Source organism: Homalodisca vitripennis, chromosome 8 (genome assembly GCF_021130785.1).
Source record: "Homalodisca vitripennis isolate AUS2020 chromosome 8, UT_GWSS_2.1, whole genome shotgun sequence".
Classification (NCBI taxonomy): Eukaryota; Metazoa; Arthropoda; class Insecta; order Hemiptera; family Cicadellidae; genus Homalodisca; species Homalodisca vitripennis.
Genome location: NC_060214.1, coordinates 128,353,981 through 128,379,425, shown reverse-complemented (window position 1 = coordinate 128,379,425; position 25,445 = coordinate 128,353,981). Strand labels below are relative to the sequence as shown.

Here is a 25,445-nt window from a genome sequence, read left to right as displayed (position 1 = left end):
CGACAGGTCTCATCTGACATCCAATCCCTTCTTTATAGCGTACTTTTTATTTCGTTATGCCATATTCTTTCCGGTGGTGATGAGGTGTAAGGCAAATGTTCGATAAGAATAAATTCGTGCATGTTGCAGTAAATGCAGATGCAGGTGAAAACGTGGCAATATAATCTAAAGGATGATCAGACTCGTAAAAACACTTAATAAATCTAGAGCTCTCTCCCCTCTCTCTCACCCTCCCTCCTCTCTATCTGTTCCAGGTCTTAAATCAATCTCGTGAAAATGAAATATGTTTTCAGAAACTCTGTCACCAAAGTCACTGTTTATCGCTGGCTGTCACCAACCAGTGACCGAAAAATATCGGTTACAAAGTCTATTGGGGCATTCAAATATCGCTCATATCTATCGTAAAATATTCTTTTTATTTGTTTTCAAAAACTTTCCTTGGATTTCTGATTATGCAAAAACCTTAACAGTTTTCTGCAGTTAAAAGACAACGTTCAGCTGTTCTTATAAGTAAAATAGTTCCCTGTAAGCTGACATACAGCTTTCAGTAGTTCAAATCCCAATTTTCGAGACTTCACAAAGTTAAAAGTCGTAATATAATGTAGTCACTAGTGTAGTCATGTGGTCACAGTTATACATATGTTCAGTACTCACACAGTGTTTATTTCTCACTTTAGCTACTTATGAACTCATGACAATACATTTTGACATTTTTCTCATTTCATATTACCATGAACACAAAATACACAATTTCGAAAATAAATAATGAGTATTTTTGAAAATCAAGCACTCTTGAAAATATATCTAACGAATACAACAAGATTTTACTTAGCGCAACATATCTTACACGTCCTCCTTCTGTATAAAAATACTTTAATATTAAATTATGCATGCGCACGTAAGTTGGATGCTTTCTATTTTATAAGTTACTTGTATTTAACTGTTTTGAGCAATTCATTGGTAAAACTAATGATCATTTCTTTTCTGACGTCCCGGTGCAACAACACACACAAGGGGTCAACTCTTCATTGCATGTAGTAAGTAATACATTTTACGTTATTAATGTTAACGTTAAGAGCGAGTAAGACATAAACAACGCAGTAGGGAAGTACTGGAAGGGGTTGGAGGAAGAGGGAGAGAGAGGGAAGCGGTAAAGTCTCATATTTCGTTACGTAACAAAAACTAGAACGGGTCAATATGCCAAACAGCTTCTCATATTGAAAGCCTCTGGTAGTTAGTTAATAAAGGTTTGATACACTTCTCAAAATTTTAACCATGGTATGTGGTCATTTATTCAAATCATCTTCATGCAAGAAACCATACACGGAAACTTTTCGCTTATTTAAAACCTACCTGAAAATTGTTGAAATAGATCTATATTGACTACACCAGTAATATGTAAAATATAAAATAAATATTATTATAATGAAAGGACAAACTAAACCCCTTTTAAAATGTTTTATTGCCATACACGTGTTTCGGTATTCAACCATCACACGTGTATGGAAATAAAAACATTTTTTAAGGGTTTTAGTTGACTTTTTATTATAATAATATAAAGATAACTCTATAACGTGGAGTTAATAACATAAAATAAATAATCTAGAGGCTTCATGAGTCATTCGAAGTAGGAGCTAATCAAGATTATAACTTATAACTAGGAAGACAAAATAAAATTAGATAAGGTACCAAGTTTAACACACTTGCAAAAGACATGATATGAAATTAAATTATATTAAGAACACAACAGAAACAAATCAAAGGCAGCACAAGCAGCCAAATAAAAAAACAGAATAATGTTTAAAACGGAAATAAAGTATAGGAAATAGAATACCTTTTCAAAAAGAAACAGGAGTTAAATTCAGAACTGTACTACTTATATTTGGGGTTTTTATACAAATTAGACTTTATTGAATCTGCTAACACCATTCTCGCATTTTAATCATTTGACGAAATCATTATTAAAAAAAAGAAAAACACCAATAACAAATGTCTGCGTGTGCGATAACAAATGTTTGCGTGTGCGATAACAAATGTCTGCGTGTGCGATAACAAATGTCTGCGTGTGTGCGATAACAAATGTCTGCGTGTGCGATAACAAATGTCTGCGTGTGCGATAACAAATGTCTGCGTGTGCGATAACAAATGTCTGCGTGTGCGATAACAAATGTCTGCGTGTGCGATAACTCTTTCGTTGCGTTCTGTCGGGTGATTTCAAATTACTCTTAGAAAAATAATAAGTTAAACATGAATATTTCCGTAAATTATCCATTTTACCCTATATGGAGGTTAAGTCTTAGAGAGGACATTTAAGTCCTAACTTCGCCTCTGTAAATAAAGACATTTTTCATTTTCATTTTATGATCAACAAAGCTAAACGTCATCCTAAAACAAGATGGCGTTGGTATCGTGGGAAATGTATTTAACACGTACAAATCTAAGAACATTCAATCTAAAATATACCTACTGTTAGATAGAGAAGCTATAATACAAAATTTACCGTCGTCGCAACGAAAACCCCATATGCAAATCTTGGATCATGAAAACATAGTTAACACACCGAACTAAATCAGATAAAACATTTCACAACGATTCAGTTACTAAAACCGATGAAGGAAACACAATCATTATAGTTAAACAATCGTGAACTTTTAACACAGCTTCATTAATTGCCTTTTGAAATCGATAATATTCTTTCTTAGACTGCGAGGAACCTATGTAGCCTACCAAGTGTTTAAGTCTCAAGGACCTTTCTATCAAGTTCTCACACAGACGGAGTTGCTTCTGACTTGTGAAATCGATAATATTCTTTCTTAGACTGCGAGGAACCTATGTAGCCTACCAAGTGTTTAAGTCTCAAGGACCTTTCTATCAAGTTCTCACACAGACGGAGTTGCTTCTGACTTGTGAAATCGATAATATTCTTTCTTAGACTGCGAGGAACCTATGTAGCCTACCAAGTGTTTAAGTCTCAAGGACCTTTCTATCAAGTTCTCACACAGACGGAGTTGCTTCTGACTTGTGAAATCGATAATATTCTTTCTTAGACTGCGAGGAACCTATGTAGCCTACCAAGTGTTTAAGTCTCAAGGACCTTTCTATCAAGTTCTCACACAGACGGAGTTGCTTCTGACTTGTGAAATCGATAATATTCTTTCTTAGACTGCGAGGAACCTATGTAGCCTACCAAGTGTTTAAGTCTCAAGGACCTTTCTATCAAGTTCTCACACAGACGGAGTTGCTTCTGACTTGTGAAATCGATAATATTCTTTCTTAGACTGCGAGGAACCCATGTAGCCTACCAAGTGTTTAAGTCTCAAGGACCTTTCTATCAAGTTCTCACACAGACGGAGTTGCTTCTGACTTGTGAAATCGATAATATTCTTTCTTAGACTGCGAGGAACCCATGTAGCCTACCAAGTGTTTAAGTCTCAAGGACCTTTCTATCAAGTTCTCACACAGACGGAGTTGCTTCTGACTTGTGAAATCGATAATATTCTTTCTTAGACTGCGAGGAACCTATGTAGCCTACCAAGTGTTTAAGTCTCAAGGACCTTTCTATCAAGTTCTCACACAGACGGAGTTGCTTCTGACTTGTGAAATCGATAATATTCTTTCTTAGACTGCGAGGAACCTATGTAGCCTACCAAGTGTTTAAGTCTCAAGGACCTTTCTATCAAGTTCTCACACAGACGGAGTTGCTTCTGACTTGTGAAATCGATAATATTCTTTCTTAGACTGCGAGGAACCTATGTAGCCTACCAAGTGTTTAAGTCTCAAGGACCTTTCTATCAAGTTCTCACACAGACGGAGTTGCTTCTGACTTGTGAAATCGATAATATTCTTTCTTAGACTGCGAGGAACCTATGTAGCCTACCAAGTGTTTAAGTCTCAAGGACCTTTCTATCAAGTTCTCACACAGACGGAGTTGCTTCTGACTTGTGAAATCGATAATATTCTTTCTTAGACTGCGAGGAACCTATGTAGCCTACCAAGTGTTTAAGTCTCAAGGACCTTTCTATCAAGTTCTCACACAGACGGAGTTGCTTCTGACTTGTGAAATCGATAATATTCTTTCTTAGACTGCGAGGAACCTATGTAGCCTACCAAGTGTTTAAGTCTCAAGGACCTTTCTATCAAGTTCTCACACAGACGGAGTTGCTTCTGACTTGTGAAATCGATAATATTCTTTCTTAGACTGCGAGGAACCTATGTAGCCTACCAAGTGTTTAAGTCTCAAGGACCTTTCTATCAAGTTCTCACACAGACGGAGTTGCTTCTGACCTTGTGAGATCACCAAGATTCTACCTTAGACTGCGATGAACTTATGTAGCCTACCAAGTGTTTAAGTCTCAAGGACCTTTCTATCAAGTTCTCACACAGACGGAGTTGCTTCTGACCTTGTGAAATCGATAAAAAACATAATAAATCCTGAAAGATCGACCTCTCCTTAATAAAAAATTAAGCTCTCTGGTCCTAGATTATGAAAACAGTCAACAACCCCAAACTGGGTGATTAACAATACACCAATAAGTATGTAATCCGGCACAACTTGTACTATGATTGTTAAAGTGAGTCAATATAATGTGTACAAAAAGCCTTCGTTGCGTAGTCAAAATATGAATATGAATGCCTTCGTGTTTAATCTAAGTTTATCGACATAACTGTAGTACTAAAACTTTTCTTTTGTAAATAGAAATGCATATTACAATGCAATCCAACGTTTTAATTAATTCCACGAATTAGATTTTTGTGAGGTTGAAGTTGATTTGATGAATTTACTTTAAAATTATTGTTCTTTCCGAACGTTTGTAAAAATAAACATTCTAAATTATTTTCAAAGATTAAAACATATAATGTATAGTTTTACTTACGCATTTCGGAATGATGCTTCATGTCAGAATGGATTGGAGGATGAGAATCGGCTCATAATGTGTTGTATAAATAAAAAGCTATAACTGGCCATCTTTTTTAAAATGAGCGATCTCCATGAATATAATAAGATACAGATAAGATGGTCAAGACTTCCAACTAACCTTTGTCGGGATAAACTCTTTAATGCTCTGCCAGAAGAAATCAAGAAATATCGAGACAGCCAAATGAAAATGGAGACAGCAATAAAGAACTGGCTCTAGCAAAGAACCATCTACACAGTGGAACAATTTTACTTGTGGATACAGACAACTTATCCAAAAACCCACATGAACTTTTATATTTTATAACTGTTACATTTTCATTCTTAAAGATTAAAGATCCTAAAGATTATCAATAAAGAATTTTTGATGTTCAGAACCTTAAACCGGTTCTGAGTTAAACAACAAAAAAGAGATCAGTCGCGCAATAGACGACCTGGGAAGGGCTTAAAGAATAATTAAGGAGCTTGAGGATATTATAGTTCGTCTTAAACGGCCATGCAAGATATGCATTTATCTTCAAAGAAGAGTCAACGCACATGGACCAAAGCACCTTAGGCCTAGAAGCTGAGAACCAAAGTCTAAGGTGCCTAGAAGCTGAGAACTAAAGCCTAAGGTGTCTAGAAGCTGAGAACCAAAGCTTAAGGTGCCTAGAAGCTGAGAACCAAAGCCTAAGATGAATAGAAGCTGAGAACCAAAGATTAAAAGATTAAGGTGCCTAGAAGCTGAGAATCAAAGTCTAAGGTGCCTAGAAGCTGAGAACCAAAGCCTAAGATGCCTAGAAGCTGAGAATCAAAGCCTAAGGTGCCTAGTAGCTGAGAACGAAAGCCTAAGGTGCCTAGTAGCTGAGAACCAAAGATTAAAAGATTAAGGTGCCTAGAAGCTGAGAACCAAAGCCTAAGATGCCTAGAAGCTGAGAATCAAAGCCTAAGGTGCCTAGTAGCTGAGAACGAAAGCCTAAGGTGCCTAGTAGCTGAGAACGAAAGCCTAAGATGTCTAGAAGCTGAGAACCAAAGATTAAAAGATTAAGGTGCCTAGAAGCTGAGAACCAAAGCCTAAGGTGCCTAGTAGCTGAGAACCAAAGCCTAAGGTGCCTAGAAGTTGAGAACAAACAGTTAATAAATGACGCACCAACATCCCTACATGCCCTCTAGCCTACCTGCTTCAACTAAACCTGTGTACAACATATCACATGTGACAGCTCATGAAGACCCGAGTCGGACGGAAGAAGCTTTAGTCACCGTCGTAAAAAAGAAAAAGTGGATAAACAAAGCCAGAGGCAGAAAAAACACCAGAAGTAAAGTTTCCAAAAAGAATTCGGCGTCTGATACCTCCCGGTATACCTTCATTCCTGACAGTTGCCGTGGTGGGAGACTGCCACGTCCGCGGTCTGGCGGAGCTCGCGGAGAATAGAGTGCGAGCAGGCAGGATTATGTAAGCCGGAGGCGGTCTGCTGGATGTCAGGCCTACACCTGGTCACCACCTCCAGACCACTGTCACGTGCTGATGGCAGAGTGCGACCTCAGCCCCAACAGCCCCGTTCACGACATCGTCTGCCTGGTGAATAATTATGTGACCGAACTTTGATACTGTCACAGCGGCGTGGAGTTTTTTTGACAACAGCAGCATCGGAAGGCAGCGCTACACTCCTCATGGACTCCACCTCCAAGCCAACAGGAAACTGCTGCCCCCTCTGAACCAGGTGCTAACGTACGGGCGCCTGTATCACCAGCCATGCCCTCCTCGTTGCAGCTCAAGTCGTATGATGAGGCCACCGCACAGCCATCCAGCTCCCCTCAGTACTCCTAGCTGGCCAACACCAAGCAGTGACTTATAAAACTTGGAATGTCACCAGAGTTCTTTGGGGAACTCATTTCTAAACCGCGGGGAAATTGGATCAATCAAAATAAAAAAACATTCAAAATCTGTAAATACAAAAGTTTGAAGCTGCTTCACCAAAACGTCCAATTTGCAACAAAAAATGGAAGAACTTCAACTCATGTGAGAAGATCGACACTTGGATCTTCTTGTTATAATAGAAAACGGTTTTAACAACGAAATCTTCGAGCTTTGCAAAATTCAAAATATAAACCAATTCGTACTGTCGTGTACACTCTAAAGGCGAAGGCGTCGTAATTTTGTTGAAACAAACAATAATTTCAAGAGATAATTCTCCAAACAGACGAGAGACATTTTGAAGCAGCTCGAATCTAACTCCAAACTCTAAATTCTAAATTAGTTGCCATAGGCATTTACAGGTCTCCGACTGGGAATGAAGAAACGTTTTTTCCAAATTCGAATCTCTACTATCAGACCTGAGGAACCAACGCAATGACTTTATGGTTGATGGGGATTTCAACATTAACGCTTTTGAATACAACTATATCTACACTAAACGTATAGCTGATTTACTGAGCCTCGAGTTACTCGTTAACTCCCCAACAAGGGTGACGACATCCGGTCTGCTGCGAAGTTAAGTCAAGCTGCGAAAAATATGTCTCTAAGGGATTTTTGACCTCAAAATATATTTCTAAAACAATTTCGTACATCATTAACAATAAAACCACTCGTCATAAAAGTATTCAAATTTAAATTGGGAACCGACTTGTGAATGATAGAACTGAGACTTCGGCAGGTTTTTCGCAACTGTTGCTCGTGAGAAAGACGCTCACCCATAAGCTCCTCACGCAATCCTCTACGCGAAGACATAACCCAATTGCCTTAATGGTTCTGGCTCCAGGCTCCTAGGTAAAGAGCTCGACAGATTCATAAAGCAGCCCCCATTCAAAAAGTCAAACGATCTAAATTCATTGCCGACGTGGCTCAGGTTCTGAAAACGGCTTATTTACCCACACCTCACTGGGCTGGTGTTGTGGGGTGCTTGCGCCAACTCACAGTTCCTGAGAGTGTTTAATTGGGAAAAAAGTCAATCCACGTAATTGCGTAAATGCAAAGTTTGAAGTTCAGTGAGCCGTGCAGACCACCTTCTAAACGTTTTGCAACTGTTGACTCTGCCAAGCCTCTATATTCTGGAAACACCATTATATTGTATATCTAAATGTGCACTGGCCGATAGCCGAGACATATAGTCGTACCAGACAAGAGACAGAGAGACCTACCGGACTGAGAGACACATGAACGCTTGCCCTCGCAGACTGGATGGAGTTCATTTGATCAACAGATTGCCAAACGACACAAACAATGCCCTGGCGCTCGACTTTTACAACTCGTTTTAAACGCTGTTTAGCGTCCTGCACAGTTTATAATGTGGACAAGTTTTTATTATTAAACTGGGAGACCATATAATCATTAGAATCATCCCGGACTGGCGGCGAATGAATGGAAATTAACAAAATGTAGTATGTCTGTGACAAAATTGTGGTATGGAAGGCCAAATTTTATTTTAATTTACTGTAACATGACGTTTGTTACGCAACTGTATTGTCGCTGGAATAAACATTTGATTATTGACTTTAAATTTATACATCTTTGTCTGAAAATAAAATCTTGAGAGAACTACTTCTAAAATTTCTGTACATGCTACGCTATATTGTCTTTTCCTTGTAATGAATTATCTTGACCTTTGATTATCATTCAAGGCTATTTCCTTCTCTATCCTGGTCTCCATGGCCACTCCTCCAACTGAAGATTCTTTTATAAGATTAAAACTGTTTGGTATAAACTATAGGCTAATCCAAAGCCTTAACCAAACCAGTTACTGTATATTCAACTTATAGCAAGAGTTTAAGATGGGTCATCTCAATGTTTTTTTATCGTGAAGCATTTTACTTGATAAAATCACTGTAATATTAAATATAACACGGGTTTTATCATTCTGAGCCAGCATTAAAAACACAAGATATAAAGGTGACCTAATAATAGTACAACATTTGGGTAGCAAATGCAGCCAACGTGAGTTTGTATATTTAATGCAATTCAAACACATCCGAACGAAATACACTCCCTGTGGCTCGGACGGAAGTGAGCGGGAAGTCGTGACCAGGGACAGACAGCTGATATCAAGGTCATGTCACATCAGCTGACATTGTGTGGATCCGAGATATCTGATGACGTCTAGATGTGTACAGTAGAGAGATACTCATTATCTTAAGCACTGTAGTTTTGTTTTTCAAAACTATTAATAAAAGTAATGATTGACATCCCCCTTCTGCGGCTTGAATTCACGACTCTATTTGCCATATCATAATTATCCACTAAAAGAAGGTAACTCTAATAAAATAATTAAGTACTACGGAATTGAGGGACGAGTGTAGTCAGTATTGTTCTTATATCGACAGTAAGTAGCATATTCTCTACTTACATTCTGCTTGGCAATCTTCCTTCCGGGGGGGGGGAGAGATTCAGCTAAGCATTCCGTACACTCTGTACATTATATTTTACAAAATTATGATTTATAAAATTAATTTCAATTTTGAAATTTCACATCTATGGGGGAATTCATATCCATAGAATTTCATACCATTTCAGTACTACTAATTTTTAACGTAACGATTTTGATTTATAATATTAACTTCAATTTTGGATATTTATTTTATGAATCTTCCATCATTGTAATATTCAAAAATAAACTATCACTTAATTTCAAAAATATAAACTGTAATAAAGGAGACCGGCCGCTTTTGACTGTTCTTGTCTATTTGCAAACCATAACGTTTATAAAAGAGATAGTACAGCACCGTATTGTTGTAAAGTCCAATGTGACACCATAAGAAACAATTTCGAACAAGGTTAGACTTATTCTTTACAACATTAAACAAAAAGGTCGATTGTGACTTCCTACATGGTATGAGCATGCTGTGGGGCAAATCTGGTGACTGAAAATCATCCACAAAACCCAATAATACACAACATATCCCTTTTTACAAACGAATGTGTGTTTAAATGACGTGCAAAACACTAAACATGTTTTTCTTTTTAAGATGTATTATGAAATGTAACTTTTGTTGCCCAACCAATGTACCATACGTTTTTAAACTTGTATGCTATCTCAAAACATGAACAGGTTAAATATTTGACATTTTTATAAGACTACCTAAAACGTTAAACGTAATCTAATGAAGCGTCTAGAAGTGACCTACAATTATAAGCCAGGAATGAGGAGTCTTGTAATGATTTCTATAGTGATGTAATAGACCGAATGTAACAACCATGTAACGATTCAGGGTAATGATCCCCACCAGGTCGTGGAGTGTTGTAATGATTTATATAGTGATGCAATATACCGAATGTGACAGACATGTAACGGTTCGGGGTAATGATCCCCACCAGGTCGTGGAGTGTTGTAATGATTTCTATAGTGATGTAATAGACCGAATGTGACAACCATGTAACGGTTTGGGGTAATGATCCCCACCAGGTCGTGGAGTGTTGTAATGATTTCTATAGTGATGCAATATACCGAATGTGACAGACATGTAACGGTTCAGGGTAATGATCCCCACCAGGTCGTGGAGTGTTGTAATGATTTCTATAGTGATGTAATAGACCGAATGTAACAACCATGTAACGATTCAGGGTAATGATCCCCACCAGGTCGTGGAGTGTTGTAATGATTTATATAGTGATGCAATATACCGAATGTGACAGACATGTAACGGTTTGGGGTAATGATCCCCACCAGGTCGTGGAGTTTTGTAATGATTTATATAGTGATGTAATAGACCGAATGTAACAACCATGTAACGATTCAGGGTAATGATCCCCACCAGGTCGTGGAGTGTTGTAATGATTTATATAGTGATGCAATATACCGAATGTGACAGACATGTAACGGTTTGGGGTAATGATCCCCACCAGGTCGTGGAGTGTTTGTAATGATTTCTATAGTGATGTAATAGACCGAATGTAACAACCATGTAACGATTCAGGGTAATGATCCCCACCAGGTCGTGGAGTGTTGTAATGATTTATATAGTGATGCAATATACCGAATGTGACAGACATGTAACGGTTTGGGGTAATGATCCCCACCAGGTCGTGGAGTGTTGTAATGATTTATATAGTGATGCAATATACCGAATGTGACAGCCATGTAACGGTTTGGGGTAATGATCCCCACCAGGTCGTGGAGTGTTGTAATGATTTCTATAGTGATGTAATAGACCGAATGTAACAACCATGTAACGATTCAGGGTAATGATCCCCACCAGGTCGTGGAGTGTTGTAATGATTTATATAGTGATGCAATATACCGAATGTGACAGACATGTAACGGTTTGGGGTAATGATCCCCACCAGGTCGTGGAGTGTTGTAATGATTTCTATAGTGATGTAATAGACCGAATGTAACAACCATGTAACGATTCAGGGTAATGATCCCCACCAGGTCGTGGAGTGTTGTAATGATTTATATAGTGATGCAATATACCGAATGTGACAGCCATGTAACGGTTTGGGTAATGATCCCCACCAGGTCGTGGAGTGTTGTAATGATTTCTATAGTGATGTAATAGACCGAATGTGACAGACATGTAACGGTTCGGGGTAATGATCCCCACCAGGTCGTGGAGTGTTGTAATGATTTATATAGTGATGTAATAGACCGAATGTGACAGACATGTAACGATTCAGGGTAATGATCCCCACCAGGTCGTGGAGTGTTGTAATGATTTCTTTAGTGATGTAATAGACCGAATGTAACAACCATGTAACGATTCAGGGTAATGATCCCCACCAGGTCGTGGAGTGTTGTAATGATTTATATAGTGATGCAATATACCGAATGTGACAACCATGTAACGATTTGGGGTAATGATCCCCACCAGGTCGTGGAGTGTTGTAATGATTTCTATAGTGATGTAATAGACCGAATGTAACAACCATGTAACGATTCAGGGTAATGATCCCCACCAGGTCGTGGAGTGTTGTAATGATTTATATAGTGATGCAATAGACCGAATGTGACAACCATGTAACGATTCAGGGTAATGATCCCCACCAGGTCGTGGAGTGTTGTAATGATTTCTATAGTGATGTAATAGACCGAATGTAACAACCATGTAACGATTCAGGGTAATGATCCCCACCAGGTCGTGGAGTGTTGTAATGATTTATATAGTGATGCAATATACCGAATGTGACAGCCATGTAACGATTCAGGGTAATGATCCCCACCAGGTCGTGGAGTTTTGTAATGATTTCTATAGTGATGTAATAGACCGAATGTAACAACCATGTAACGATTCAGGGTAATGATCCCCACCAGGTCGTGGAGTGTTGTAATGATTTATATAGTGATGCAATATACCGAATGTGACAGACATGTAACGATTTGGGGTAATGATCCCCACCAGGTCGTGGAGTTTTGTAATGATTTCTATAGTGATGTAATAGACCGAATGTAACAACCATGTAACGATTCAGGGTAATGATCCCCACCAGGTCGTGGAGTGTTGTAATGATTTATATAGTGATGCAATATACCGAATGTGACAGCCATGTAACGATTCAGGGTAATGATCCCCACCAGGTCGTGGAGTGTTGTAATGATTTCTTTAGTGATGTAATAGACAGTATGTGACAGACATATAACGATTCAGGGTAATGATCCCCACCAGGTCGTGGAGTGTTGTAATGATCAATTTTGTAATTGGCCGACAACTGACAACCAAATAACGGTTTTATTGATCTTTCACACTGGCTTAGTGAAGGTACTTGCGATATATAGGCCTAACCTGATGTCGTGGAGTGTTGTAATGATCAGTTTTGTAATTGGCCGACAACTACAACCAAATAACGGTTTTATTGATCTTTCACACTGGCTTAGTGAAGGTACTTGCGATATATAGGCCTAACCTGATGTCGTGGAGTGTTGTAATGATCAATTTTGTAATTGGCCGACAACTACAACCAAATAACGGTTTTATTGATCTTTCACACTGGCTTAGTGAAGGTACTTGCGATATATAGGCCTAACCTGATGACTTATAAAAAGACAATATTCCTTTATAATATTGAATTAGATCTTTACGAAATATGTAACTATTTACTTGCGGGCAATTGATTTTTTTACTCTGGCTCAACTGTTTTTGTTTTAATATAAACGTGTGCTTTTATCGTTTAATATAATACTCGCGTAGACTTATTTAAAGCACCCGATGTTCCTATTCCAATCGACCCTACATAGTTTAGTGATAAACTATTATTTTCTGGAATCACACAAATATCATCTTGTTACGCTTCTTTCCCTCTTGTGTATAATAAGATTTTATTATAGAACTTGTACAGTACGTAAATATCTATTTACACAAGTCACATAACGAGTCTTAAATATATGCGTGACTTAAATAAATTTCCTCGCCCAAGACAACGCCAAATATTGTCAATTATATAAAGAACACTCGTGGAAATATGAAATTCCAAAAATATGTCAACGGAATCCAACGACTATACATCTCTTCTATATATTTTTGGTTATCACAGTCCACAATAACACAAAAAATATTTTTCTTTTACTAAAATACATGGAAGAATACTACCCAGTCAGTAAAACTATATGCGAGAGAGGTCGCCGGGACCCGGCTCCGTCAGGGGTCTTAAAAAACAAATTATAAACGCTGAAATATAGCAATTAAACATTATAAGCAACACGTGAATTATATAGAGCTTAATGATCTTTCGAATTGGTCTACATTAATACTGTATATGGATTGTCGAGTGAATTCTGTTAAGGTTTTTTGTCTTAATGGTTAACATAGCATTATCGCACTTTCATATTTAAAATACAGAACAAACTTAAAACTTACATTCAAATCGACAGGAACAGCTGGTACAGTGTGTGCAAAAAATAATGTTATATATTGACATCTAATAGTGCAATTATTTTAAGATGAAAATATCAGAATTGTGACACACAAAGAACACAAACAGAGGTGCGTCAAACAAAGAAGTCAAGTCAGTACTCAACACAGAATCCCACTCTGATTGTAGCCCGCTGTTGCTAGATAAGCAAAACACGAGAACGGCACGGACGTCCCGCTTCGGTTAAGTTAACGATCTTAAGGCGATAACGTAACAGTTTTACGATTCTTTTGTTCGGAGGATGACAAGCTTGTGTGATTTATCAAACAGAGGGTTCATAATACAATATACTGAGGACCCGGAGTACCGTACCGAACTTTAGTCGGCGAGATGTTAAATATACACTATTCAAGTACGTACATTATCGAGTTTGGGCGATCGCTGTTTGTAAAAATGTCATCCTATACACTACATCAAAAATTAGTGATATTTTACGAAAATGTGCAATAATTGTTTAAAGTTCAAATACAAAAGAAAATATTACATTTTTTAGGGATAAAAACTCGAAAGTTGCTTATTGTAAAGATACGCTAATTCATTGTCCACCGGTCGGAAGTACTGCAGAGAACAGCGAGGGTTGGCTGTATCGGCCGGGACGTAAGGATGTGAACATACCGTCGTCTAGGGCCGCCAGATCCTTATCTGCATGGACGGGCTCAGGACGTTCCTTATCGGTGGGGTCGACTCACATAGTCAACACTGTCGGCACATTTTGGCATGAAACTGTAACTAAACCACTGGAAGATTAATTCGCGTGCACTCGCATCGAGTCTCGAGCTACTGCGCAGGCGTCGACTGCTGCCTGCTACATCGATCGACCGGGTCGCCGGCTGCCAGGGCCGTACCTAGGACGTGGGGTGCCCGGGACATTTAGTGTTGTGTGAGGGGGGGGTGTCCATGTCCTAATTGCTTTGTAATATGTATGATCTGAATGAAGTTATCGAGGGAGACAACTCAACATATATAATTATTTATCAGTTGCAGTATAACGTATTTGTTTTATTTAAACATTTTATTTTGATTTCTTGATACATATATTTTGATTGGATAACGAATATTGTTTACATTCAAAAACTGTATTTATAAATAATCAATATAAAATCAAACTATTTCCAAGCAAGCAACTCCCTAACCCAAAATATACTACAAAATACCTGATGTCTTCTTCATTGACCAGCGTTGCTGGATTGAAAGCGTCAGAATAAAATAAATAACTAACTAAATTTTACTATTTTCACTATTTAAAAAATGCAAGTGGCGGCAAGGCTAGGCTATGTTGCTCGCGTTCTCGAAAAAATCTCTGATTGAGTAGAGAGGGTTTGCCAGGAACCACTTCCTAAACCTGCATTCAAAGTCCCTGCTCTCAAGAGCTTTAAGATGTTGAGGGAGGCAGTTGTACATTCTTACTGCTAATGCGGGGAAACAATCTCTTGTCTTGCTTAACCTACAGGAGACTGTATTTAGTTGTGAGCTGAGGCGTAATGTATCATGTACTGAGGCGTTATAACAGCAACACCAACAATGACAACAATAAATAAACAAATAAAGTGAAAATAGGGAGATATCTCATCTACGTTTTGAGAAAATATAAAAAAAATTAAGCCTTTTTTATATTTTAAATAAATCAGGTTTTTATTTCATTTCTCTAATTTGTGTCCCGATCTATAACGGATTCCACTTTGTTGCAACAATATGTCGTGTAGTGGTCTTTTTCATAAGTTATTACTTAGTACAGACCCAAGATCCTGTACATTTATGATTTGAGTTCAAAAATATCTATTCAGAATGAATATATACTTCCTGCTGGCTCTTTATTTAAATATGGAAGATAACATTTGGGTAGAAATGAATAATTTATAATAAAACAGTTTAGAAAGCTAATACAGTATATATGTAATTTAGAAATATTTAAGTCAATTTTCAATCTAACTTTAAAGGAAAGAACTACATATTTTGTCTTGTTGAAGAAGATTCTTCGGAGGTTAAGTGGTAGAGAGGACTTTTAAGTCCTAACTTCGCCTCTGTAAATAAAGACATTTTTCATTTCATTTCATTCTTATCGCCGTTTATAAGGACTAATAAGTTACTCTTTAGAGTTATTGTAATTTCCTACTGCACCTGATATCCCCCCTTCCCCCCACTTCTGGCGACGTCATCCTCATACCCGGCGGTCTCGTAAGGTGACGGTTGGCAGTCCTGTAGTCGCGGATGGAATTAGTTGTTAATAAGGACTGATCCGAACTACTCAATTCATCCGGTCTGCCCTATGGAATAAACCCCCTGTACCTTCAATACACTGTTCGTCTAATAAGGCACTTGCCTCTGGGATACACCAGCTTCCCACGAACCGGTTCTGCAAATGCCCCAAAACGAGTCCCTGTGATAATGTCCCTGAAATGCCCGCCTAGGACACTTATCAGTCACCACTGATTGGTTCCTTCGTAATCACGTGTCTTCTTGGAATGCGACTATACTACGTAAACGTACGGCTGTTCCCGTACATTTAAAAATAGCTGTAAGTTGTTGCCCCTGGTAGAGCTTAAACGGCATCTTAAATACTTTAAATCTCACAGGACTTGTACAGATGATGTAGTGCTGGAGGTAGGCACTCTCTCCTTACTAGCTCCTCAAACTGCACTTGTTTAGAAAACAAAGAGCTTGGGATCAGCTAACTAGATACCGAAAGTAAAATTTTAAAATGTCCGAGAAGGGTGAATGGAGAATGGTCACCCCACAACGCTCTGCTAAGCCAGTATCAACTGCTGATTCAAACAAAATTCCTTGAAAAATTTCTTTCGGTGTTCTGAAGAAGAATCCGCAGATTTAAGTTATGAAAGTAACTCGGAGCGTGAGACGCAATTTGTTAAAGATCTTCATCAAATTTCGCTCAAACAAAATTTGGCTAAAGAGAAAAAGATGGTCAAACCCATACGCTTGCTGATCTCTAGAAGAATTGACAATTTTCAGCCTAAAACATGGTGCAAATCGTATCAGTGCCTCCAATCAAAGGACATTTACTCTTGGAAGACATGTGTAAGAAACTATCATCTCAATTGCTTGGTTTAAAATTTCACATAGATACGCTCGTCTTCTCTGGGTATTCACTTGAGAGTGCCCTGGAGAGCAGCAGAGGTGGGTTCTGCAACCTCACAAAAGACGACTTTGCTTTGTGCTTTGCTTTGTCCCGGCTGTCGCAGTGTTCCTTACCACTGTTGGGGATTACTGTACATTTTTGACACGCTTAGCATGAGCTAAGTAAGAGTTATGTTGTCGTGTTAGAAGTTCCAAAATGACATGACAAATCTAACCTTAACTGCCTTATAACAGAACTAAACTAAGGAATTCGCAAACTAGGTCACACTCACAGTCGTGCTACTTTCGTTTCTCTCGAGCCTTACCAGAGACGCCTGTTTGTGAGACATGGGTTACATTTTATTGGACTTGATAAGACTAAACTTCCTGTTCCATACTCGATTACGTTGAGGCAGGGAAACATCCAACTCATTAGCTTCAACAGCATTATTTAGGTCAGACCCAGAGACGCCTGTATGTGAGACATGGGTTACATTTTATTGGACTTGATAAGACTAAACTTGCTAACAACATACTCGATTACGTTGAGGCAGGGAAACATCCAACTCATCAGCTTCAACAGCGTTATTTAGGTCAGACGCAGGGGTGTCACAGAGAAAGGTAGCATTCAATACAACTTCTCCAACAGGCCTGGTCCAGGGCTGCCAATATTCACAGAATAGAACGAAAAACGTTGTGCTGTTTCACCAAATATTTGTGGTGTAAAATCGAACAAGGAAGCTCTACAGATGCACCTGGAGTGAGACAGCCCTGATTTCGCGTCTCTGACAAAGCACAAGTTATCTGAAGAACGAATCGAGTCATTTCCTCTTCCAGACTACGAGTACGCCAATGCTTCAGCATTTTACTGTCCATCTCGCGAGAAAGGTGGAGTTGTCATACTTGCAAAAACTGGGTTAAGGGTTGAATCACTCATGTATCGGTTTTTCTCATGAAGATACGTGTCAGATGGCTGCTTCCAAGTGTTAGGACGGAATATTCAATTGTAGTCCTTCGTGTCTATGGAGTTTAAAGGTTCACAGACGGCCATTGACAACATTTTCACGAACATTCAACGTAAGAAGCAGAAATATAATCTGTTTTGTCAGACTATCACGGCCAGGAAACTGTTGTTAATATCCAAACTGTGTTCCAGCAGTTAAAAGGTCAAGTGTATTAAGAGGAACGTCTCGTCCTTCCGTTACTACCTTGTACAGAGAGACTTGAAAGAATTTTATCAAAGTTGACGACTTTGACGAGACATTTAACAAATTTAAAAATAGTACCTTACTACTTCGCACTGGCGTTCCCCACAACAAGATGCAAAGTCGGGACCAACAAGCATCCGAACAAGCCATTGTTTAATACCGAAATACTTAGGTTAAAAGACCGCCTGCTGTCGTTATACTCGGCAACAAAAACAAAAGATCTTGACGCCTCTCATCCTGCACGGCTTGCATACAACAAAGCTAGAAGAGAGTATAGGAAAACAATTAAGACTTCTTCTAAGTCGGATAAAATAATCAACAAAATCTCATCATCTAGTAACAAAACTAAAACCGTGTGGGATAACTAAATGTATTGACGCTTTTGCACAGTTCACTACTACTCGTATTTGTATTGAAGAATCTTAAAATCCGAGTTCCGTACCGTGTCAAATGAAGGGTGGACAGACAGAGGATGAGTTGGTCTATTGAAAGCAGTGACTATTGTGAATATTGGTTGCATATTTTACTGACCTAAAACATTAAAATTTTTCATATTGTACATCCAGCATTGTTGTAACTAATGTATACGTTCTCGCTATTGCGATTGTGTGTAATTTCATTTTTTTAAATTTTCCTTTCTTAGTTGTATTATTACACCTGAATACTAGTTAGTCTACAAAATATAATGTAACTAGCAGCTATCCGCAGCTTGGCAAGCATGTCGTAGGCTTTGTACGTGTATGACTACTTCTGGTTCGAGTAAATTATATTTCCTAAACCAATGTTGATTTTGCTTTGTTACCACGATCAAGAAAATAGGTCAAGTAGTGTATAACGGGTATCTTAAAAGCCCCCTCCCATTAACCTTCTTATAAATAGAAATAGAGTGAGTTACTTTAGGAGATATTTATATGACCAACTGAGGAGTCCCTCCCCCAAAATATCCCATAAAGTGAAAGTTTTTTAATAAGAACCCCTAAACAAGTGAATCTGACAATGTGTACAATGGCACTGTCATCAGATACTGTAATCTACTGTGATCTCTGGGTAATTGGGATCAAACAGAGAGAGACAAAGTCAGAGTCGCGAGTGGAGGGAAGATGTCAGTGTGTATGTGCGAGCTGGAGTAGCCGACTGCACCACGAGATACACGGCCAGGGCCGTACCTAGCGATGCGAAATGTACACAGTCCAGTACACAGTCTACAGAATATCAGTTTCTAATCGCAGTAGGCGAGTAATGCCGCCGCATTTAAAATTTAAAATTACAATTTTGTTCATTACTTCTATTGTATATGGTATCCTTTAAACACGGCAAAGGACTTTTGTGTTTTTAAATCCATTTTAAAACAACAGAACTGAGTCAATATACTGTAACTAAAACACTGGAGTAACAGCAATTTATGTGAAAATTAGACACGGTGTTTTCAGTTATAACTTCAAATTTTTCAAACAAAATTTTTAACACGTTTTCCAGATTTACAATGTATTGCAAAAAAAAAAAAAACGCTAAAAAGTACAATTTCAGTTTTACTGTTGGAGTGTACTGTATGCAGAATACATTTCCACCCCAAAGAATTCGGAGAAATTATTTTGAAATCTCTAAAACTCCCCAAAAGGGTAGTTGTTGGGGGGTAGGGGTGGTTTTTGGAATATTTTCAAATGTAAAGGTATGTTGAGTTATACCTCATTTTATAGGTATTTCTTCACTGATTATTTTTATGCAAAAATTTTGAACCTATCTTGCCGCTTATGTACAGGGTACACCAAAACGTTAAAAAATCAGGGGTTTGTGGGTAAATTTATTGCAACTACCTGCACAAAGGTAGAGAGACGATATTTTTATTGAAAAATAATGATGAGATGGCTTATCGAAAAATATCATCAAATGCCACCCTACCCCAAAATTTACACATTTTAAAAATACATAGAATTTTGAAATACTTAACAGCCCCAATTTAAAAAAAATCAAATAGCAACTTAGGTGGTGTTGTACATAATTAGAAAGGTCTTTAAAAAATAAACATTTTCTACATTTAAAGTTTGTCTCTATCTCCAATGGTTTCAAAACTGTAGTACAAAAATAGATCTTTTAATAATTTTATTAAGTTAGTTTGTATTAATATCAAAATCTAATGAAACAAATGGAAAACAAGTTGGACTTTTAAGTTTAATTTGTTTTTAAATAATATAGTAAAAAACACATCAGGATTTCTATCAGTGTAACATGTTTCAAAAGCAATCTAACATGAAGCAATGTGTTCATGTTTTCACAATCCCAAATACACGAGTTGCCCCTGGAAGAACTCTGGAACCAATTCCTTAGTCTCTTATCTAATCTTTGTTATTATCGTCTCCCTATTCAGTTGTTCTTGTGACCACGTGGTATGAGGTAGATATTAATTTAAACTTTTTAAAGTTTGTAGTGTAAGTTTTGTTTGTTCTAAAATGCCGTTCTCAAATGAGGAGGCATTCCAGATGCTTATGGTGTTAGGGGAATGTTTCCAAAATTACTCAGCTGCCACTCTTCTTTATGCCCAACGTTACCCAGACCGCGAACATCACTCCAGGAACGTTTTTCAAAGACTTGCTAGTCGAGTTCGTGAAACAGGTCATGTTCAACCTGACCACAACAAAGGAAAGGAACTCGCTAGACCCGTGAGAAGTGATAGGTCACCCGAAGTTTTGGCAGCCTTTGAACTAAATCCGCATGATTCTACACGAAGGGTAGCTCTTGATTCTGGTATGAGTCAAAGATCTGTTTTAAGAATCGTTCATGATCATAAAATGCACCCATATAGGATGTCATTACATCAAGAACTCCATGGAGATGATTACCTTTATAGAATGAACTTTTGTTTGTGGGCTCGAGAAAAACTACAACAAAATCAAAACTTTCACCGTAACATTCTGTGGTGTGATGAGGCCACGTTTAGGAGTAATGGAGAAGTGAACCGTCACAATATGAGATACTGGGCGTTTGAAAACCCACACTGGATGCGAGAAGTGGACAACCAAAGGTACTGGACACTAAATACCTGGTGCGGTATTATCGGTGACAAACTTGTAGGGCCATTCTTCTTTGACGATCGCCTAGATCGAGTAGTTTATATCAACTTTCTCATTGGTCACTTGCCTAATTTATTGATCGAAATCCCTGAGGAAATCTTACAACGTATGTGGTTTATGCACGATGGGGCACCAGCACACTACACCGAAGATTCTCGATTAATTCTAAACGAGCAATACCCTGACAGATGGATTGGAAGAGGCGGCCCTGTGAACTACCCAGCGAGATCTCCTGATTTAACGTGTATGGACTTTTACTTGTGGGGAAGACTAAAAGAACTACTGTATAAATCAAGACCAACAACTAGAAAGGACATGATGCAGCGGATAAGGGAGGCTATAAACACGATCGGTAGAGAAGAGATAATTAGAGCTGTAGATAGCTTCACCTCAAGGATTGAACTCTGTCTGGAAAACAATGGGTTGCAGTTTGAGCACCGGTTTTAACTCTTCACTTAACTGACCTCAGTCAGTTACTAGGTTATTGTTGGTTTTAGTTTGATAATTGATAATTATCATATTGATAATTTAGCATGATGCTGCTGTAACATGGTAGATTTATTTTCAAAGCCAGTTTGAAGTGTTTACTTTTTTTAATAATGACAGGATATTCCTTCCTTCCATGGCACTCACATCAATGATTAAATAACAACAGGTTTTCTCCTATACATTTTGTGTAATTTAAGTGTAAAACTTTTTATAATTGAAAATGTACTAATTTAATAACTGGGTAATTTTCCTGTTTCATGAGAGAACTCAGCACTTATCGTAATACATTGTAGTTTACAATGTTCCAATACCTTTTTAAATTAAAAAAAAAACTTTTAAAAATTGGATACAGTATTTTTTTCAATCATAAATGAAAGAGACGAGTTTACTGTTGGAACTTTTTTTTACTTGCACATTGCACTGACTTTTATAATAAATACATTGAGTAAAATTATTAAAAAATCTATTTTTGTGCTACAGTTTTGAAACCATTGGAGATAGAGACAAACTTTAAATGTACAAAGTGTTTATTTTTTAAGACCTTTCTCATTATGTACAACACAACCTAGGTTGCTATTTGATTTTTTTTATATTGGGGCGGTTAAGTATTTCAAAATTCTATGTATTTTTGAAATGTGTAAATTTTGGGGTAGGGTGGCATTTGATGATATTTTTCGATAAGCCATCTCATCATTATTTTCCAATAAAAATATCGTCTCTCTGCATTTCTGCAGGTAGTTGCAATAAATTTACCCACAAACCCCTGATTTTTTAACGTTTTGGTGTACCCTGTACATAAGCGGCAAGATATGTTCAAAATGTTTGCATCAAAATAATCAGTGAAGAAATACATTTAAAATGAGGTATAACTTAACATACCTTTACATTTGAAAATTTTCCAAAAACCACCTCTACCCCCCAAAAACTACCCTTTTGGGGAGTTTTAGAGATTTCAAAATAATTTCTCCGAATTCTTTGGGGTGGAAATAGGGGGGTTTAAGTTGTTACGAATAATCTACCTCGTATGGTTTGGCCGCTATGCGTACTGTACGGGTGGTCTGCCTTACCCTGTATATAGAGCACCGTCATACTGTAATGTGTGGAGTAGGCCAGAAACTGCTTACGTGTTGACGTGTTGATACAGTTCACAATTAAACACATCAGAATCACCAGCTTTAACTGTTCAACATTATTTATATTAATCTTCTGTATTCAACCGTATGACATTGTAGGTTTCGAACTAACTTCTTCGAATTGAAATAGTCATAATAGGTAAGAAGGAGTAGGCCTATTTTAGTAAAAATAAAGAAAGAATTGTCATATAAATACATAATTGGCTTTTTTATTCAATAAGTTTTTGAATTGATAAATTTAAATGGTGCAGGAAAAGTTTATTTTATCATTATATAGATCAAATATAAATATGTGTAGATTTATAGCCTTATACAAAAAGGAACATTTTCTTTAAATGGTGAAACACTTTAAAACTATCGTGTGAAATAATATAGGGGCTCATTTTTAAAAGTTTGAATTTTATTTCTTTGCATTAAATTTAACAATCCTGTAACATGTAACAATCATAATCCTTATATTATAACTGCGAAAGTGTCTTTGTTTGTTTGTTTCGCGTGTAAACCACTGAACTGATTGTACTGAAATTGTACATAGACATTCTTGCGGTCTGGATGAATATAGGCCAATTCTTATTTCGAAAATCCCTCCGATCTACGCCCCACTGGTCCATCTTGTAAGTTGTGTAATATTAATTGAATGACCCTGTCAAATGTAATTACTGTTCCGTGTAAACATTGTTTATTATTTTAATTTTTTTGTACATTTATAGTAAGCACATATTCTATTAAGTAACCACAATTCTTACCACCTCTTAAGATTTCAGCGATTATGTAAGTAATCACCTACTTTAGAAATTGTTCTAAAACATAAGGTCAGAAGTTGACTCCAAAGACTCCCATTGAAGCAGTCGACAAGAACTGTGCTAGATGGAGTTACGCCGGACTGTTATTTTGAACTAATGTACTAATTCCAGCTCTAAATGTTCTAAAATATTTAAAAACTTTTAATATAAATTTAAAGACTGATATAATATCCATCTTAGTTCTTTTTTGACAAAAGTAAGCTTTTATGATCTGTGTTAGCCTATATATTTTCTTGATCGGGAGACAAAACAAAACCTACTATGGAACAAAACATACTAAGAATGAGGTAAATCACAATAGCCATAGCTATAAAGTTTTGGCGTATTTTCTTGATCGTTAAAACAAGGTAAACTCAAACTTGGCGTCGGAAATATAATTCACCCGAACCAGTAGTAGTCATAAACGTGCAATGCCGTTTACTACTATACTTTGACAAAAATAATCTTCTCAGTGCTGGCTCTGTGTGTGTGTTTTTTTTCTTGATCGGGAGAGACGCAAATCAGCTATTGAACAAAAATACTAACATCAAAGTAAATTACAATGACCATAAATATACACTTTTTAACGTATTTTCTTTGTCGTACGAAAAAGGCAAACTCAACATTGGCATAAGTATTTACAATCCTAGCAACATTTTAGTGCGGTCAACAATTAACTATTCTCTTAGCCATACTTAATTGTGTGGCTGGCCCTTCAGGCCCATGAGCAATGTAGTAAATATTGTTACACGACGGCCTGAATGGAAAATAATGAGTAATAATGCACTCAATTGGCATACTTAGATCTAGCCTATATCAGACCACTTTGACACAGTAACTGAACTGAATGTGTCTTTCGTACTAACTGGTAACCAATAAAGAGATGATATGGCAAAACCAGCTGTTGGTATTCCCAGGACATCCTAACGGGCTTCGATCAGACAAAACAAAATATGCTATGTTAATCATGGTTGTTGATTCTTGTAACAACTTTTTATGATTTGAGTCGTAAATTCTCAAAATGACTTGCGAGTGAACTCTTTATCTGCCTTAAAATAACTTTAAATGTACCGTAAACTGTAGGGGTTTTATAAATATTTCAAACTTTAATTGACCACAAAATTTGATAGGATAACATAGAGACCTCTAGTTTGAGCATTCTTCTTTTTATGAGGCACACAAGGGTTTAATATGAGACGAAAACTTATCTATATTCTTATTTATCAACTCAAGAATTATCCTTCTGTTTAGTTTGCATTTGTTTATTATTGATTGTGGATATGTATTGCGTCTAAGAACCGATCCAGCTTTCTTAAATTCGTTTTTCAATCCATATTTATCAGAGCCTAAGCTCTTTGCTCTATCAAATAGCTTACTACTAAACAATAGCACGTTTAAACTATTAGCGTCGTTGTTTATACATGTAATTCATTCAATGGATTCGGATGGCTCATGCGTTATTTATATTTTTGAAATGGCTTACACCACAACTGCACATTATATTTACCTCTTTACCCAAGGACACATTCTTGTGAGCCGACCACGTTCTCCCCTTTTGACACCACTTAACATGCTGCATAGGACAATCTTCGGCTCGAATCTCTTTGAACGGTGCAAAATCTGTAAGCACAATGTAGAAACGTGTCATGATACATACAATTAAATGGTAAACATTTACAATTTTACTTTTATTTTTAATTAGTGCACAATTACGTTACATAGGGTGTCATTTATATCAACATCATTACCAAAATTTGTATTCAGATCAAGTTACTCAGTATAGTGAATTTTTGTAGTAATACGATTTTTTAAGTTAATACTTCTTTTACATTAAATAGCGTTGAATATTCTCGTAACCTGAGTTGTACTTCTTATTTATTTTACATTTTTCCATTATGGAAATGAAAATTGCCCGCGTTTTTTGCAAGTTATAGGTAATTTGTATTTGTGTGATGTATAT

The 25,445-nt window shown here is 37.2% G+C and overlaps 1 protein-coding gene across 3 annotated transcripts in view; it reads right to left on the bottom strand.

Annotated features, from left to right (window-relative positions):
- LOC124368385 overlaps positions 1 to 25,078 on the bottom strand; it is a 38,427-nt gene extending 13,349 nt beyond the window's left edge. Inside the window, exon 1 of one of the 3 annotated variants that reach the window (XM_046825679.1) lies at positions 24,993 to 25,078. In XM_046825679.1, coding sequence (XP_046681635.1) covers positions 24,993 to 25,057 — 65 coding nt within the window. In that variant the 5' untranslated portion in view covers positions 25,058 to 25,078. Of the gene's footprint in view, positions 1 to 13,678; positions 13,960 to 14,348; positions 14,507 to 24,992 lie in introns of those variants that run through there. The other 2 variants (XM_046825680.1, XM_046825681.1) reach the window with 2 other exon arrangements.
- Positions 25,079 to 25,445: the final 367 nt, after the last annotated feature.